General features: G+C 37.5%; 1 protein-coding gene across 1 annotated transcript in view; it reads right to left on the reverse strand.

Annotated features, from left to right (window-relative positions):
* Positions 1-15,981, reverse strand: part of DENND5A (DENN domain containing 5A) — a 107,766-nt gene that overhangs the window by 39,325 nt on the left and 52,460 nt on the right. The window contains exon 5 of the mRNA XM_045557486.1: positions 6,910-7,097. Within this exon, the coding sequence (XP_045413442.1) occupies positions 6,910-7,097 (188 nt within the window). The remainder of the gene's footprint in view (positions 1-6,909; positions 7,098-15,981) is intronic.

Below are 15,981 nucleotides of genomic sequence, written 5' to 3' on the forward strand. Positions count from 1 at the left end.
ATGAAAATATTTCCAAAAATGCGAGCAATATTTTTTTAAACGGTATATCTAATCACTGATCCTGAATCTTGCCTAGAAAAATAAAAGAAAAAAATAGCCAAGAAAATATTGCAGGGAGACTTGCTTTACTGGATTCTAAAGTAGACACAAAACAATAATCCATTAGGAAAGAACAGTCTTGAATAGACCATATATCGTAGATGGACTGTTCAATAAATGTTTTGGGGACAAATGACTGTCCCTTTAGAAATGTTAATACTGTACTAAAAATAAATTTGACATAAATTGAAATTTTAAATATAAAAAAAGCCACTTAATGTTTTAAAAAGAACCCTTATCTTTTAGAGATACACACTGAATATATTCAGATGACATAATGCTGTGTGAGATCTGCTTTAAAATAATCCAGTAGGGGTAGTGGGGAGAGGGAAGGTATAGAAAGAAGAGTGGTCATGAGTTGATGACTGTTAAATAATGATGGATGTTAGTTTCTTTATTCTTACATGTATTCCATATTTCCCATAACAAAGAGTAAAAAAATAAAATCAACTCACAAAAGTATTGAAAGAAAATATAAAAGATTAGTATTCTATCTTAGGGTGGAATTGGGCTTTTCTAAACTTTAAACAAGGATAGAACCATAAAGGTAAACACTGCCATAAAAATTAAAAGATAATCTAGGAAATAATTTTTTATACATAACATGCAAAAGTTTCATATCAAAAGAAGTCATCCGGCTGGGCACGGTGGCTCACACCTGTAATCCTGGCACTCTAGGAGGCCAAGATGGGAGGATGGCTCAAGGCCAGCAGTTCGAGACCAGCCTGAGCAAGAGCGAGACCCTATCTCTACTAAAAAATACAAAGAAATTATCTGGACAACTAAAAATATATAGAAAAAATTAGATGGGCATGGTGGTGCATGCCTATAGTCCCAGCGACTCAGGAGGCTGAGGCAGAAGAATTGCTTGAGCCCAGGAGTTTGAGGTTGCTGTGAGGTAGGCTGACACCACGGCACTCTAGCCAAGGCAAAAGATCGAGACTCTGTCTCCAAAAAAAAAGAAAAAGAAAAAGAAATCATTAACACGAAGATAAGATAATTCACCCAACTTAAAAATGGGTATAGGATATGAAAGGCAAACAGAACTTTAGATTAATTAACTTTAAATACAGGAAAAGCCGTTCAATTTCAATTGAACCAAGAAATGCAAACAAAATATTTTTCACCTATTGGATTGGCAAAGATTTAAAAGATTTATAATGTCCAACGCTGACAAAGTTAATAGGAAACAAAATTTCATACATTGTCATTAAGAATGTAAACTGATAACTTCCTGGTGACAATCTTAAAGACATTTTCCCCCCAACCCAACCTAAGAACTAGAACATTACCAGTACTTTTATCTATCTGTATACTCTTCCTCCTTCCCAATCCCATCCCCTAACCTATACAATCCTGCTCCCAGGTAATCACTATTCTGAATTCTATGTGTATTATGCCTTTTGTTTTCTAATTTGTCACATATGTATGAGTGCTTTTAAATTTTTGCATGTTTTCATACTTTATATAAGGTTTTTAAATTTAATCCAAAGATTCTTACTCCTTAAAGTCTTTTGATAATAACTTTCTTCAATCAACATTAGATTGAGGTCGGGCGCGGTGGCTCACACCTGTAATCCTAGCACTCTAGGAGGCCGAGGCGGGAAGATCGCTCAAGGTCAGGAGTTTGTGACCAGTCTGAGCAAGGGCAAGACCCCGTCTCTACTAAAAATAGAAAGAAATGATCTGGACAGCTAAAAATATATATAGAAAAAAATTAGCCGGGCATGGTGGCGCATGCCCGTAGTCCCAGCTACTCGGGAGGCTGAGGCAGAAGGATTGCTTGAACCCAGGAATTTGAGGTTGCTGTGAGCTAGGCTGATGCCACGGCACTCTAGCCTGGGCAACAGAGCGAGACTCTGTCTCAAAAAAAAAACATTAGGTTGAAATTCAGCCATTTTGTTGTGTGTAACTATGCTTCATTCATTTTCACTGTTTTGTAATAGTCCACTATATGAATATATGAATATACACAATTTATCATTATTCCTATTAAAGGGCATTTGAGTTGTTTTCTGTTTATTGCATCTACATTGTTATACATGTTTTCTTGGACACGTGCAAGATCTTATTTTGGGTACAACTTAGTGAGTGAAACAGAAAAATAGTGGTTTCACTCTGTTTTAAGGTATGCAAATAATCAATTTTATAAGATAATGCCTAGCTGTCTTCCAAAGTGGTTGCAACAATTTACATTTTCACCAGCAAACTAAAGTGATTCTACTCATCAAAATCCCTTCCAAAACTTGATATTATCACACTTCTTAAATTTTGCCAATGCAATGGACATAAAATGGTATTGTATTGTGTATTTGATTTAGAAATTAAGAAATTAATTGAAATTAAGAAATGTGTTTTTGTGTAATGACTGTTCTTATGCCATTTTTCTTATTAGTTTGCTTATCACCTTCTTACTGACTTGTAGGCGGTTCTTTGTATTCTCTTGATGCCAACTCTTTGTAGGTTGTATGTATTATACATATCCTCTCCTAGTTTTTATCTTTAAGATGTCTTTTTCTTAATTTAGGAAATCTACTTTATTAATCTTTTATTTTATGGATAGTGCTTTCTGTATCTTGTCTATAAAACATTTACCTACCCAGAGGTCAGAATGTTATTAATATTTTCGTCTAGAAGACTTAAACTTGCACTTTTGATATTTAACTTCTTAATTCTTCTGAAGTTGATTTTGCTACGCCATGAGGTATGGAAACTTTTTTTACTTTTTTTCCCCTATGGATAAGCAATTTTTCCAGCTCCATTATTAAATAATCTTTCCTTTAGCATGATACCTCTATTGCATATCAAAATGCTGCTCCACTGATCTGTTTTACTCTGTGTCAATAAGTCTTGCAATCTAAAAGACCAGGTAGGGGGGTAGCATAAGTTCAGCTTAATATATCTATTCCATAAACTCTCAATCTATTAAAACTGGCTTTTTTTTTTTTTTTTGAGACAGGGTCTCACTCTGTCACCCTGGCTACAGTGCAGTGGTATCATCATAGCTCACTGCACCTCAAACTCCTGAACTCAAGTGATCCTCCTGTCTCACCTTCCCGAGTAGCTGGGACTACATGTGTACCCCATCACGCCCCACTAATTTTTTTCTATCAAAACTGCATTTTTTAACAGGTCCATGCAGGTATCATTCGATAAACATTTGCTGAGTGCATAAATTAGTCTGTCTACCAATCTATAATAAAAAAGAGCTTTCCCACCTCAAAAATTCAAGGACTAGAAGAATCACTTTAAATTTCACTTTCTAGATTTTCTCCACTAGATAACAACTCTGAGCCCTGCCTAGTTAAAGGACCAATAAATGTTTAATGCCTAAAAATAGGCTATTTTTTGCTTATTCCTTTAAGATTTTAAAATAATAAATGCCATTAGGCCAAGCCATTAAGAAGACAGTAAAGACAGAATTAGATCATCTAGTCAAGATCTCCTGCCTCATAAGCCCTATCCATACAGCTACCAGAGCAAGGCACTGCGATCCACAAGAGGCACACAACGCAATCCTCAGTTCTCTCTTTAGAGGAAAAACGCAGTTTCTCCAATAGGAAACCTAGAGGTAGCTAAAAATAACTACATCCACTCAACAATGCCTGGCTGGCTTTTCTCCCACTGCTGTGAGCCAAATATAGATTGTCTATAAAGAATTTTATAAACTCCAAATGCTATGTCCACATTTGTAGATACCCTTGGTCAGAGGTAGCAAGAAAAGAGATAGCTGTCCAGGCACATTGCAAAGATGAACTAGATTAAGGTAGGATAGGAGCCTCTGAGTAGACACCAGTAGCCATTCTTTGCAAAATGGGCTGAAGGAAAGAAAGCAAAGTGAAAAATGCTATTCAGTGACTAGGCTCATACAATAGCCTCATGCTGTTTCCTCCCAGCATACAGAGGGCTCTAGCAAACAGAAGCAACTTATAAACACCTACTACAAACTCCCCATGCACCCTCCTTTCCTCAGCTGAGAGGAGGCTAACTCTTACATAACAGCTTTGGGAAGAAGTAGCCTGGAAGAGGTACCGAACCCCAACTGATCAGTTTTCCTCTGTTTATGTCCTGCCTGGTTGGGAGTGACTATGGGAAGACTTAGCTGCTCTGAGGTAGTGACCACATGGATCCCCAAATCTCTTCCTACAGGAGGTCGTAATGCCCTTTCCCAGCCCTGAGTTCCTAACACCAAATCATAGCCAGCCTTTTCCTCTAGTCTATGTTCTTCACTGAAGTGGGAAGCTCAACACACAGATGACTAGGAAAAAGTTATTGAAGGAGTGTCCTGAGAAAGGAAAAAAAAAAAGTAGGAAAGAAAGGGCCAAGATCTAAAACAAACAAACAAACAAACAAAAAAAAAAAAACAAGATAAAAGGGACTTCACTCTAATATCCTCTGCTTAATTCCTGATGTAGCTGGGGAGGAAATGCCTCCTTCCTGGACTCAGACAATGAAGGCCCAAAGAGAGGCACAGGACAAAGGATGCCTCACAAAGGCAGCTCAGCACTTTCACTTGCTCAGGGACAGCTGAGCTAATGTGTTGGTATAAAAAGGAACAAAGGGCTTTTTACAGACTTCTGATGCCCAAAGATGGGCAGCAACTGATGAATTCTGATTTAGGGGGCTAGGGAATGTACACTCTCCATCCCTCTGGACAAAGTCCCTTTTATAACCAAGCTTGCCCCACCTCACTACCCTGATGATGCCCCTACACAGACCCAGGTGAATGTTCCTAGCCTTGCCACAAATGTAGTTTAAAGATACCACTTAGTTTAAAGATATCCACGAAAATATTGAAAATAGTTATCTCTGGGTAGTAAAATTTGAAGTAGTTTTTATTTTATTCTTTATTCTTTTGTGCATTGTTAGAATTTTTTACTATTTATTATTTTTTACTATTTTTACATGTACCCCAAAGTTGTCTTTCAAAGATATTATCACTCTCCATTTATTATGTGTACCCCTAAATGGTACTTTAGTCCTTTAGAAAGCCAGTTCTTTTCCCCTAGTCTAAGGTCTTCCACAACAACCACACAGGCTCAGACAGCAGATAACTCAGAGGTTACTTGCTAAAAATCAAGGCAGAAAATATATAGCTATGTAACTGTCCCCACAAATGTGTGACCTTCCGAGGGAAAGTCTGGATGAAGAGGGCTCCTGAAGCCCAAGAAGTGCTTATGAAGCACACACTGGTATTCCACAGTCCCACTGTCACAGCACCTTCCCAAGCAGACCACAGGAGAGGCCAGAAGCTCAGTTGCAAAAATTGCAGCAACGATGGGGAATACTACAAAAGTGGATGCTGCAATGCCCCAGAACAGAGAGAAATGTAGAGTTTCTTGAACAACTCATGGTTTCTCAAACAGTCCCATTAAGAAAACTGCTAGTCTCCCAACAGCCCCTTTGTACACCCAATACACATGAAGCACACAGAGAATGATGCTGAAAGATCCTACAGGGAACAGAACTTGCCCCAAGTATATAGCAAGCTGGTGCCAAAGAGGAAAATAAAACTGAGAAATCTGGCTTCTTGCTTAGCAGCCTATTTATTGATCGTGCACATAGCATGCCTCTTTGGCTTCCCATCTTCAACCATTTTTTGTTATTGTTCTTATTTTGACTTCATAAAATTATAATTAGATTGACTAAGAGGTATCAATATTAAATACACATTTGTTTAAAGCAAACAACAAAAAGCTCCTTTCTCCAGTCTTTGATATCTACTCTTAATGTACATATATGGATAGTATACAACAAATACACAAAAAAACTCAACATCCCAACTCAATGGTTTTCTCCATCATTTAGATTTTTTCTTTCTTATTAATTTTATCCCACTCCACAGAACACAAAGCTCTAGAGTCAAAGGAAAAAAGAGGGTGGAAATGGAAGAAGCTACAAGGAAGACATCTTGATTCTAAAACCAAAGGACAGAGAAAAAGAACAAAGAGATGCATTTGAGTATATTTAAATATCACAGGTGTGGCCTAATTACCAGGGATGTTCATCAAGCATGTTACCCAGATCCAATTCCATGAGAATGCTTTCTTCTTTGGAGGTTACCTTACTCATATTCCTCAGTTATATGCAAAAATTTCCTCCCCAAAAAAATTCTGGCTGAGGGAAGAAACAGTCACGTCAACACCAATGTATATCTTCTTCCCAGGCCTTTTTAATGACTAAGAAACTCAGAGTAAGAGCCCTTCCCACCAGCTAGTTTCATATCAGCCACAAAATGACATAAAAATGTAGTCTCCATACAAAACAAAAATTTTGTAAAGAATATTTTGTAAATAAAGGTAAATTTAGCTAAAATTTCCCATTTTCCCTATGTATGGTGACTTTTGGGACACCTTGTGTTATCAGATTTGCTTAAAATAACAGAAGTAAAATACAATTTAACATGATAACTACTAAAGCTGGCTGATGAGAATACAGGAATTCATTATGTTACTCTTAGGGGTATTGTATTTAAAGTTTTACATAATAAAAAAATTTTCTAATAAATGTCTTTAAAAGTATGTAAAATACTGTGTTTGAAGAAATGTGTACGAACAAGGCAATTCACGATAGCATAAACACAGAGATTACAATGTATGTATGTACGTCAGGTGATGAAGATGACAACTGTCTCTGGGATGATATAAATTGAACTAAATGTTCACTGTTTTTACTTTTTTCCTGAAAAGTTATTCATATTCCTCAAAATAAAAGCATATAAACTTGGTGACATCATGCTGGGTTCATCCCAAACCACTTCTCTGCCCAATCCTGGATCAAGGCCAGAGGCCCCAACACTCAAACTCTTACCTCTTGAGGCAGCTCCAGCTTTGACCGGTCATCCAGGCCATTGGAATGCAAGCCCATCAGGTATGGAACAGGAGCATCTAAGAAATGCAGGAGAGAAGCCGGGAGAATAGGGACATAGACATGCTGCCACTGGAAAGGAAACATGAGAGCTGTAATGGTCTCCGCCACAGTCATCAGTCTCTGGTAATCTAGGTCAAAAAAAAAAAAAAAAAGCAGACACATAAACCAAACAGTTAAAAATTAGGCACTTGCTTCCCAAACAGTAAGTTTAAACCTTCAATACAATTTCACATTTAGAAAGGATCAAGATAAACTTCAGCAATGCCATGCTCAGTATGATTCCCTTGTGGGTGTCAGAGAAACAACCCAGAGACCCACGTAGACCAGAAGTAGAAATATATCCACATACACGTACACACATAGGTCCCTGTTTGTAATAAAATCTAACAGATAAATACAACAGAAAAAATAAATAGTACCTTGTTCTCCAAATACTACCCCAGAATGTTAAGGAGATTCTCTTAAGTAGAAAGGGGATGGGGGAACTATAATAGAACTAAAAGAAAAGGAACAGTGTGGTCTGGGTCTCCCTTCTGCATGGAAGCCAAAACAAACTTATTTACCACCCAGATACTCATCCAGAGCATCCTATAAAGAGCTGTGTGAGCTTTGCTTTCAAGATCTAGCACAAAGAACTACCACGCATGTAGGAGCTGGTCTTCCACATTAGCCAAGTCTGCGCTACACCTGGCAACCTTTCCTGAATGAGAAAAACACAAAAGTGTTACTTTAAAATTTCAATGAAAAGCTTCCCTAGAACTTGGAGGATCCTGAGGATTGACCCAGAGGATTGACCAGAAGATTGATCTTAGTGACTTAAGTTCATAGCCTAGAGGAAAGGCTTGTGCTCAATGTTTGGCTTTTCTTCAAAGTGCAATTTCTAGACCTGTTTTTTTTTTTAATGAATAATAAATATATTGGTGAAGCCAACAAAATGGATTGGTTAAAATGGAAATTTAACAAATTATACTACTACTCACGTATGGTATAATGGTTTCAAGAATTTAAGGACAAAGCAGGAACATAGATTTTAAAATCATATGAGCAATATCCTTAGGGAATGGCTAATTTCAAATGAGCAGTCAAAGGAATTAAAATGGTTTTATACACTAAAAATCCACCCCACCACATAAATCACAGATTGGTTCATAAAGTACTTATAAGTAACAAAAAACTTTCTAGCAAATGAAGAAGTTTGAGTAGAATGGGAACAGAAGCTGATATGCAGAAGTTAAGCAAAGCATCCTATATTTGCTCACTAGCAAGGCTTTGAAAGTTGCCCATCACCTCGCTCCTGGCTAATCAAAGAAGAGCAGGACCTACAAATCACTTCACTAGAGTGATAAACATATATTTGTGCTTGAGCCCAGGAGTTTGAGGTTGCTGTGAGCTAGGTTGACGCCACGGCACTCTAGCCTGGGCAACAGAGTGAGACTCTGTCTCAAAAAAACAAAAAAAACCATATATTTAGTCTTTGTCCCCATTCCTGAAACACAGAGCTCCTAAAACCCTTAGAATCTCCTGGGTATTAAGAGTGTGTTTTGTATGCTAAGGAATCAGTTGTGGCTGAGGGCACCTGGACAGCTTCAGGATGGGTGCTAGTCACCAGAAAGGCCAAAGCATGGTTAGAGAATTGGAACTTTCAGCCCCAACCCAGACCTCCAGGGAGGGAAGAGGGTTGGATATTGAATTAGTCACCAATGAGCAATCATTTCATCAATCATGCCTACGTAGTAAAGAAAACTCCACTGAAACCCCCTAACAACATGGTTCAAAGACCTGAGTTGGTGAACACCTTGAGGTGCTGGAAGATGCTGTGCCCAGAGACGGCCTGGAGGCTCTGTTCCCCTCCTCCCCCACAGCTTGCCCTATGCACCACTTCCTTTTGGCTGTTCCTGAGTTGTATTGTATCCTTTATAATAAATGGGTAGTAATGATAAGTAAAGCACTTTCCTGAGTTCTATGAGCCATTCTGGCAAATTATCCAACCTGAGGAAGAGTTGTGGGAACACCTGATTTATAGCGTGTTAGTCAGAAGTACTGGTGGCAACCTGGGGCTTTCGACTGGCACCTGAAGTGGGGGTAGTCTTGAGGGGCTAAGCTTTTAATCTGTGTGTAAAACTGTGTGGTTTATGTCAGAATTGAATTGAATTGAATTGAATTAAACAAAAAGGAATTGAATTGAATTGCAGGAGACCCAGTTGGTGTCCAGAGAGTTGGAGAACTGGTTGGTGCAAAGGAAAAACCCATACGTTTGGTGTCCGAAGTGTAAAAACACACCAGAACTAGTAATCCAAATAGAAATTAATAACTTAAAATTCATCATTTAAAACATTTTGAGTGCACTACAGGAAAGTGCCTGTATGCTTCTCTGGGGAAACTAATACACTTAACAAATCCATGATGTTACCGATCAGTAAGTAAAACTAAACTCAGAGATACTGAAATAAAAAAGTAATAATATAACTGGTTTGGCAGAAGGAAAAAGGAGCATGATCTTTTCATATTCACTAAAGATCTGTAGCAGACTCTGATAAGGAAAGTCTATTTCATTTTGCACTGTGCCCACACAAAGCATCATCATCTCCACATTAAAAACTATTTAGGGAGGATCACCCCCCTATTGAAGGAAGATAAAAAAATCCTAGATCATTTAAAAAAACACTCATTCAAGGATCAAATTAAGCAATAAAATTTAAATCATTGCAAGTTCTACCGTAATCTCTTCTGTGATGCCTCAATTCCATGGGGGCATCTGGACACCTTTGCTTATTTACCTGCTTTCTGCTGAAATCCCCCTGCTCTACTATTATTACTCTAACAACTATTACTAAGAAGAATTCTAATAATTCTCCAGATGAGACCTCCCCTCGTATTTTTCAGCTTTCTCTCAGGATATGAATATCTGTAAATAATCCACTCAAAACCAATAATCTTAAGAATCTCAGACATCATAAGAATTTACTTTAAAACTCAAAATTAAGATGAATCAAAAAAATGTAACAGCACGGGAGAAAACTTTCAAGTAGTATTTAAAGCTAAAAGTCTAGCCTTACTGCACCCAAACACTGGCTCTTAAACACATATTTTACATAAACATAACAAAGAATAATTCCCCCCTTTTCAGTGGATATACCCCGCCCCCATATCTAGATTTTTAAAAAGGCAGGAAGTACCAGAAACCTTTTTAATCACAAGAAAACCAAAAAGCTTCTTCCTTCTGTTACCCAAAGTCAATAATGCAGGTGCTACTGCTTTACGTGTCTGGTGTTCCTGACATATCTGCTCAGGAACAAAAACATCTCACAGTGGGCTAACAGATACACCAAGTAAAGCAGTCCCTAAAATGCCATTATCATGAGGCTTTCTGAGCACTGGAAAGCTGTACAGTACATAGCTCCAGGGTCAAGGAACATCTACGCTATAACTATTACTCTATATTTAGTTACTCTATAATAGTTACTCTATAACTATTAATATAAAACAGGGCATGCTATAGTCTGAAGGAAGGGACTATTTATGCTCCATAAAAGCAGGTTTTTCAACAGCAAAGAAATCTAGTTCTAGTTTCTCCCCTGCTCTTCAGGATGAATCTAATCTAGTATCTGAAACTCAGAACACTTGTTTCTGGTAGGTGGATAACTTTATTTGCCTCAGATTGAAATATCTGAAAAACTGCTTGTGATGCACATGATATTGTGGCATTCTTAGAAACAAAACTCTTGAGGGTGAGAGATAATCCCCTCTTTCAAGGCTAAACTCCATTTATGTGGTTTGGTTTAACAGATATTGCAAATTTAGAGTTTTATGCCTTTCTGATCTGAGTTATGGGTTTTCTTCCTCTATATTCTTAGACTAAAAAAAAAAAGCAGCCTCCCACCTTGAAGGTCAGCCTAAGAAATAATGCCTCAAGGACCCAGCAATCTATGGTATTCACTCTAGAATGCTGACCACCAAGAGCTGTAAGCAAAAGCCCAATCCATTTCTATACACCAATACAAAATGATAAAAATCAGTACCTCTTTTACCATTGCCAGTGTCTGTGTTCATCATTCCAAGAAGGGGAAACCAACAAATAGGAAGCAGACAAAGGTCAGCTGTGTCCTAAGAGTTTTAGCCAATCAAAATCAAGTTAGACACTCCGGCTCCAGACAACTGTTTAGGTTCTCTCACAGGTCCCGTAACATTGTAATGAGCAATTACTTTTAACAAAAGGAGATAATATAAAGCACAGACCACCACTCTGAGTGGTAAAGAAGAAGCAATCAGCACAGTTTTATGGCTTGTCTGTGTGAAGATAAGGACATTAGACTTGGGATCATTCTACAGATAAGCCTGCTCCTAAACAAACCACAGGACAGCTCCTGCACATTAGAAACAATTATAAACTGTCTTGGCACACTCCCACTTCTGCAAACTCTGTGTGAGCAAGGATGTTTCTCATAATACTCTTTGTTCTTAGGAAACAACCTAATCCGTACATCCTGGTTATCTCCAAGATACATTATTAAATGGAAGAAGCAAGGTGCAAAACAATGAGTAGCATGCTCCCATTTGTGTTGTTTCTTGAAAGTATGTATGTTGTATATACATGTGTAAAAAGAAAATAAAATCTCAGGGCCACTCCCCCAACTCCTTATGCAAAAAGGTAAGGTAAAGGCCTCAGGGGACCTGTGAAGAACTGGCCCCACAGATCATTCATTAAGGAAATTTCTTGCCAACCTCCCATAAGCAAGGACATGCAAATTGTACCTTTAGGTCTGCAAGCTATGTTTGGCTCCTAAAACTAAAGTCTGCACAATCTGCACTAATAATGAATTACAAGTTTAACTTTACAGATGCAGAATAGGAGATAACACAAAATCAGACATTCTTCCACCAACCCAGGGACATCTACATAATTGATGCATCCTTCACTCCCTTTTTCTCTTCTGACATTTGCCTTATCTTGAGCGAAACGTAGATTTCTAGGGCCTCACAAGAATGTAATCATTTTGCCTCCTACTGGCCAACCTGCTTTTTTCCTTCGCTATGTATACCTTTATTTATGTATGTATGTATGTATGTATGTATGTATGTATGCATGTCTTTTTTTGTTTGTAGAGACGGGGTCTCACTGTGCTCAGGCTGGTGTCAAACCCCTGAGCTGCAGCTATCCTCCCGCCTCAGCCTCCCAGAAAGCTAGAATTACAGGCATGAGCCACCGCACCCAGCCTATGCATGCCTTTAAATGCTGAAGTTTCCAAATTCTCCTTCAGAAAAATAACCACAGGTCTGTCTGTGGTTCATGTTTTTCCCAGGCACACCCTCAACTTTGGTTTAATAAACCTCCACTGATTACGATTTTTGCCTCAGTCACTTATTTGGGTTGACATATGACTATGTCTGGAAGGAAACAGAAATAACCCCCCTGGAGGAGAACCAGGGACCAAAGGTAGAAGTCTTACACTTCACTTTACACCCCTTTGTAATGATTGGAATGTTTTTCATGTTTTAATGCACCATGCATTATATCATAATGTATACGTAAAAGAATATTAAGATTCATACGTGTGTATTCAACACCTAACATAAAAAGTAGTGCATTGTTTAAAAATATTGGGAAAGAGGGAATTTTTTTAAATTAAGAGATTATTCCTCCGGGGTAGGATTCTAAGTCAAAGAAAAAGGACAACTTTCAACTTTCTCTGTATTATTTGTCACATATTTATTTGTTTTAAAAAACTATTATTTTCATTAGGGATACACAATAAAGTTGATCTCTGGCTGCCACATGTGGGAGACAGGGAGGAAAGACTTCATTTTACTCCCTTTGGAATTATCTTGATTATATGCCTTGAGCATTTGTTACTTTTGCAATAAAAAACTATTTTAAATATTAAAATAGGAAATCTCTTACCAACCTCCACTTAACCAACTTGCTATATTAACTTATTTTCCCCACTTGTAGTAATGCATACATTGCTCTCATTGAACTGTATGCTTAACAAGAGTCTGTTGCATTTGTTTCCAAACTTGTGCTAGCCGAACTTACTACTGGATTATATAACTTAACCAAATATTATGTAAATAAATGGTAAAATATGAGGGCAAAAAGAAAGAATGGTTGTTTCTCTGAAAACAAAATTAAATGCTTTAAGAAGACTCAGTAATGCAAAATCACTAAATAATATGGGAATTGAATTGACAATTAAGCACAAAAAAACAAGGAAAGCTGCAAAAATCTAGAGGTAGTTTCTGTTACCACAAGCTCTGCACTTGTCCTCGAGGCCACATCAGAACAAGAACAAGTGGTTTGAGGAGAAGTTTATTACTTTGCCAGCAAAGGAGGAAAATGGCAGACTAACATCTCCAAATCCAAATTCCTCTACATAAACAGAAATACAGAGCTTTTAAAGGGAGGGCCCTCAGTTCTACGCTATTGTCATTTAATTGCAGTTAATGATTTTAATTGCCCCATCTCTGTCATCTCTGCTGAAGACAAAGCTGTGACCTCTGCCCACCTGGGAGGCCCACCCAGACCTCAGCTGGCCAGGCCTGGGATGAAGCCTACAGTTCAGCTGAGCTAGCTCCAGCAGCACAAAGAACAAAAGACATTCTCCAGCCCCTACTGACCATCTGCCTGAGGCAGGGATATAGACCTCAGTTCCCAAATAGAGTAGGGGAAGTTTTAAAGAGACAGAAAATATCTTTTGCTGTTCCCCCTCAGCCCCCGGGCCATTCCCTGTGTTACATTTCCACTCAGGTTCTTCTGCAAAGTTCTTTAAGTTCTTGCTCCACTTAAAAAAAAGTGAGCAGAAAATCTAGTCAATGCGTTATGTAAGAAAAACAATGCAGACATCTGATTTGTGGACCCATGATAAAGGGAAATGCCTGGATCCTTCATCAAAAGATGAGTGACTACAGAGTTGTATGTTTTATTTTAAAATAAAATGTTTAATGAATGTTTATATCATTTTTAGGATTCCCAGACTTAACTGACTTTTTCAATTATCTGATCAACTACCCTACTAGGCCACATCAGATAAAGAGCTTCTGCTCTATATATAATTTTAAAGCAATTACTAAAAAACTATGCTTTTCAAAAAAAAAAAAAAACTGTTTCTACATGGAGCACAGAAAAAATATTATCCAGAAGTAAATAAAATGACCTACACAAACCGAGAAAACACTACTTAAAACTGCCAGTTCAGTCATCCAAAGGATCTTACAATTTAGCCTACGTTCCCTTTCCCTAAGTAACATCTCTTTTCTATTCAGATGGCAGGACATGCAGCAGGCAACACCAAGTGCAGTGCTGATGGCATATTTTTGGCCAGAGCAATTTTCATCCACATAAGGATGATGCCTATGAATTGTAAATAAAAACTACTTTAAGAAAACCAACCTCAATTGTTTAAAACACTCTATTAACAACAAAAGCCATAACTCTACAGTCAATAAAAGGCAATCCTCTCAATTTTTGCTTCAGTCATGCTCAGCAATGCCCAGGAAGAGTTTCTGGAAAAAGCTTTTTCTTGTCCATGCTAAGCATGTCTTTAGGTCACAAGTTCAATTTGATTCTACACACAAACCGCCTCAACTGAATTCAAACCTCTTAAAATTCTTATTATATATTCTGGGAAATACAGGAGCTAAGATAGAAGAATGTTATTTGTCCATCATATTCATATTTCTTGTTTTAATTCTCCTTTCCTTGACTCTAAACATCCCCATTGCATTATAGGTACCTAAATGCCTACTGTATCTTCTAACACCCTGACTACCTAGTTTGTTTCCTCCTCTCTGTTCTGTTCTAAACAAGACATGTCTTCCTATTCAACTAAGTCATTATTTCAAAGTATTTTTATGAAGCTCCAGCCAAGAAATAGTAGCTAGGAAAGCAACATGATCTGTCTAAGCATATACTTCACCCAGAGACTAGAGTCTGCAGTTGTAGCCAACAGATGCTTTTTGTTTGGCCTGTAATGTTTAACAAGAACATTTGTTGTAACATTTAAAAATCAGAAATTTCATGTAAAATACCTGGGTCCTCAGAAAAAACTTGAAGATTTAGCAACATCGGGCCAACATATCCACAAGAAATTAACTGGAGCTAATTAGTGGCTGTCCACTTTAAATGGGGTTATGTGCTCTTCAATTTAACATAGTCTCCATTACTTCACTTTCAAACTTATACCCAGAACCCAACTATTTCATACCATTTCACTGACACCTCCCTAGTCCTAGCTGACATCATCTCTCACCTGCATTATTACAATGGCTTCCTAACTGGACGCTTTGCTTTCCTCCATTCCCACTTTGGGAATATACTCTTAATACAGTGGCTAGAGTGATCCTATTAAAAGTATAAGTTATTGATTCACTTAACAACATTTATTGAGCCTCCTTATATTTCAGCCACTATTCTAGTGCTCGGAATACATCAGTGAACAAAAGGCAAAAAGTCCTGCCATTGTAGAGGTTAAATGTCACTCCTTTGCCCATGGACCAACCAAATCTGGGAAATTTAAGCATCCAAATAAATAATTGTAATAATGAATTATAACCTGAGTTAAATAAAAATCTATGAATCTATACAATAATAAACTAACAAGAGATAATGTTCTTCCGTATGGTAGGAACATTATGGTAGGAACATTACCATGATAATTAACATTATTATGCCAATTAATATAGATGGAGTTAGAAAATTACTATTTTGTAACCATCATAGAAATAACTGATTCAGACTAAAATCATCAACAGATCTTAAAACTATTAGGCAAAAATTTAAAGGATGGTATAGTTACAGAATTTCAAAGTCTCTCCCCACAAATTCTTATTAATTACAAAGGGAAAAATAACTTTGCAGTTAAGAAACCCAAAGACACCATCTTAACCAAGTGATCAAATTAATATCACCAAAAATGGGACAAACTGACATCATGTTTCTCCTGTAAAAGTAAAAATCAACAGTATGTACCTCCTGATATAATGCACAGAGAGAAGCACGTTGCTTCTGTAACAGTC

This window comes from Lemur catta, chromosome 7, assembly GCF_020740605.2.
Source record: "Lemur catta isolate mLemCat1 chromosome 7, mLemCat1.pri, whole genome shotgun sequence".
NCBI classification, from domain to species: domain Eukaryota; kingdom Metazoa; phylum Chordata; class Mammalia; order Primates; family Lemuridae; genus Lemur; species Lemur catta.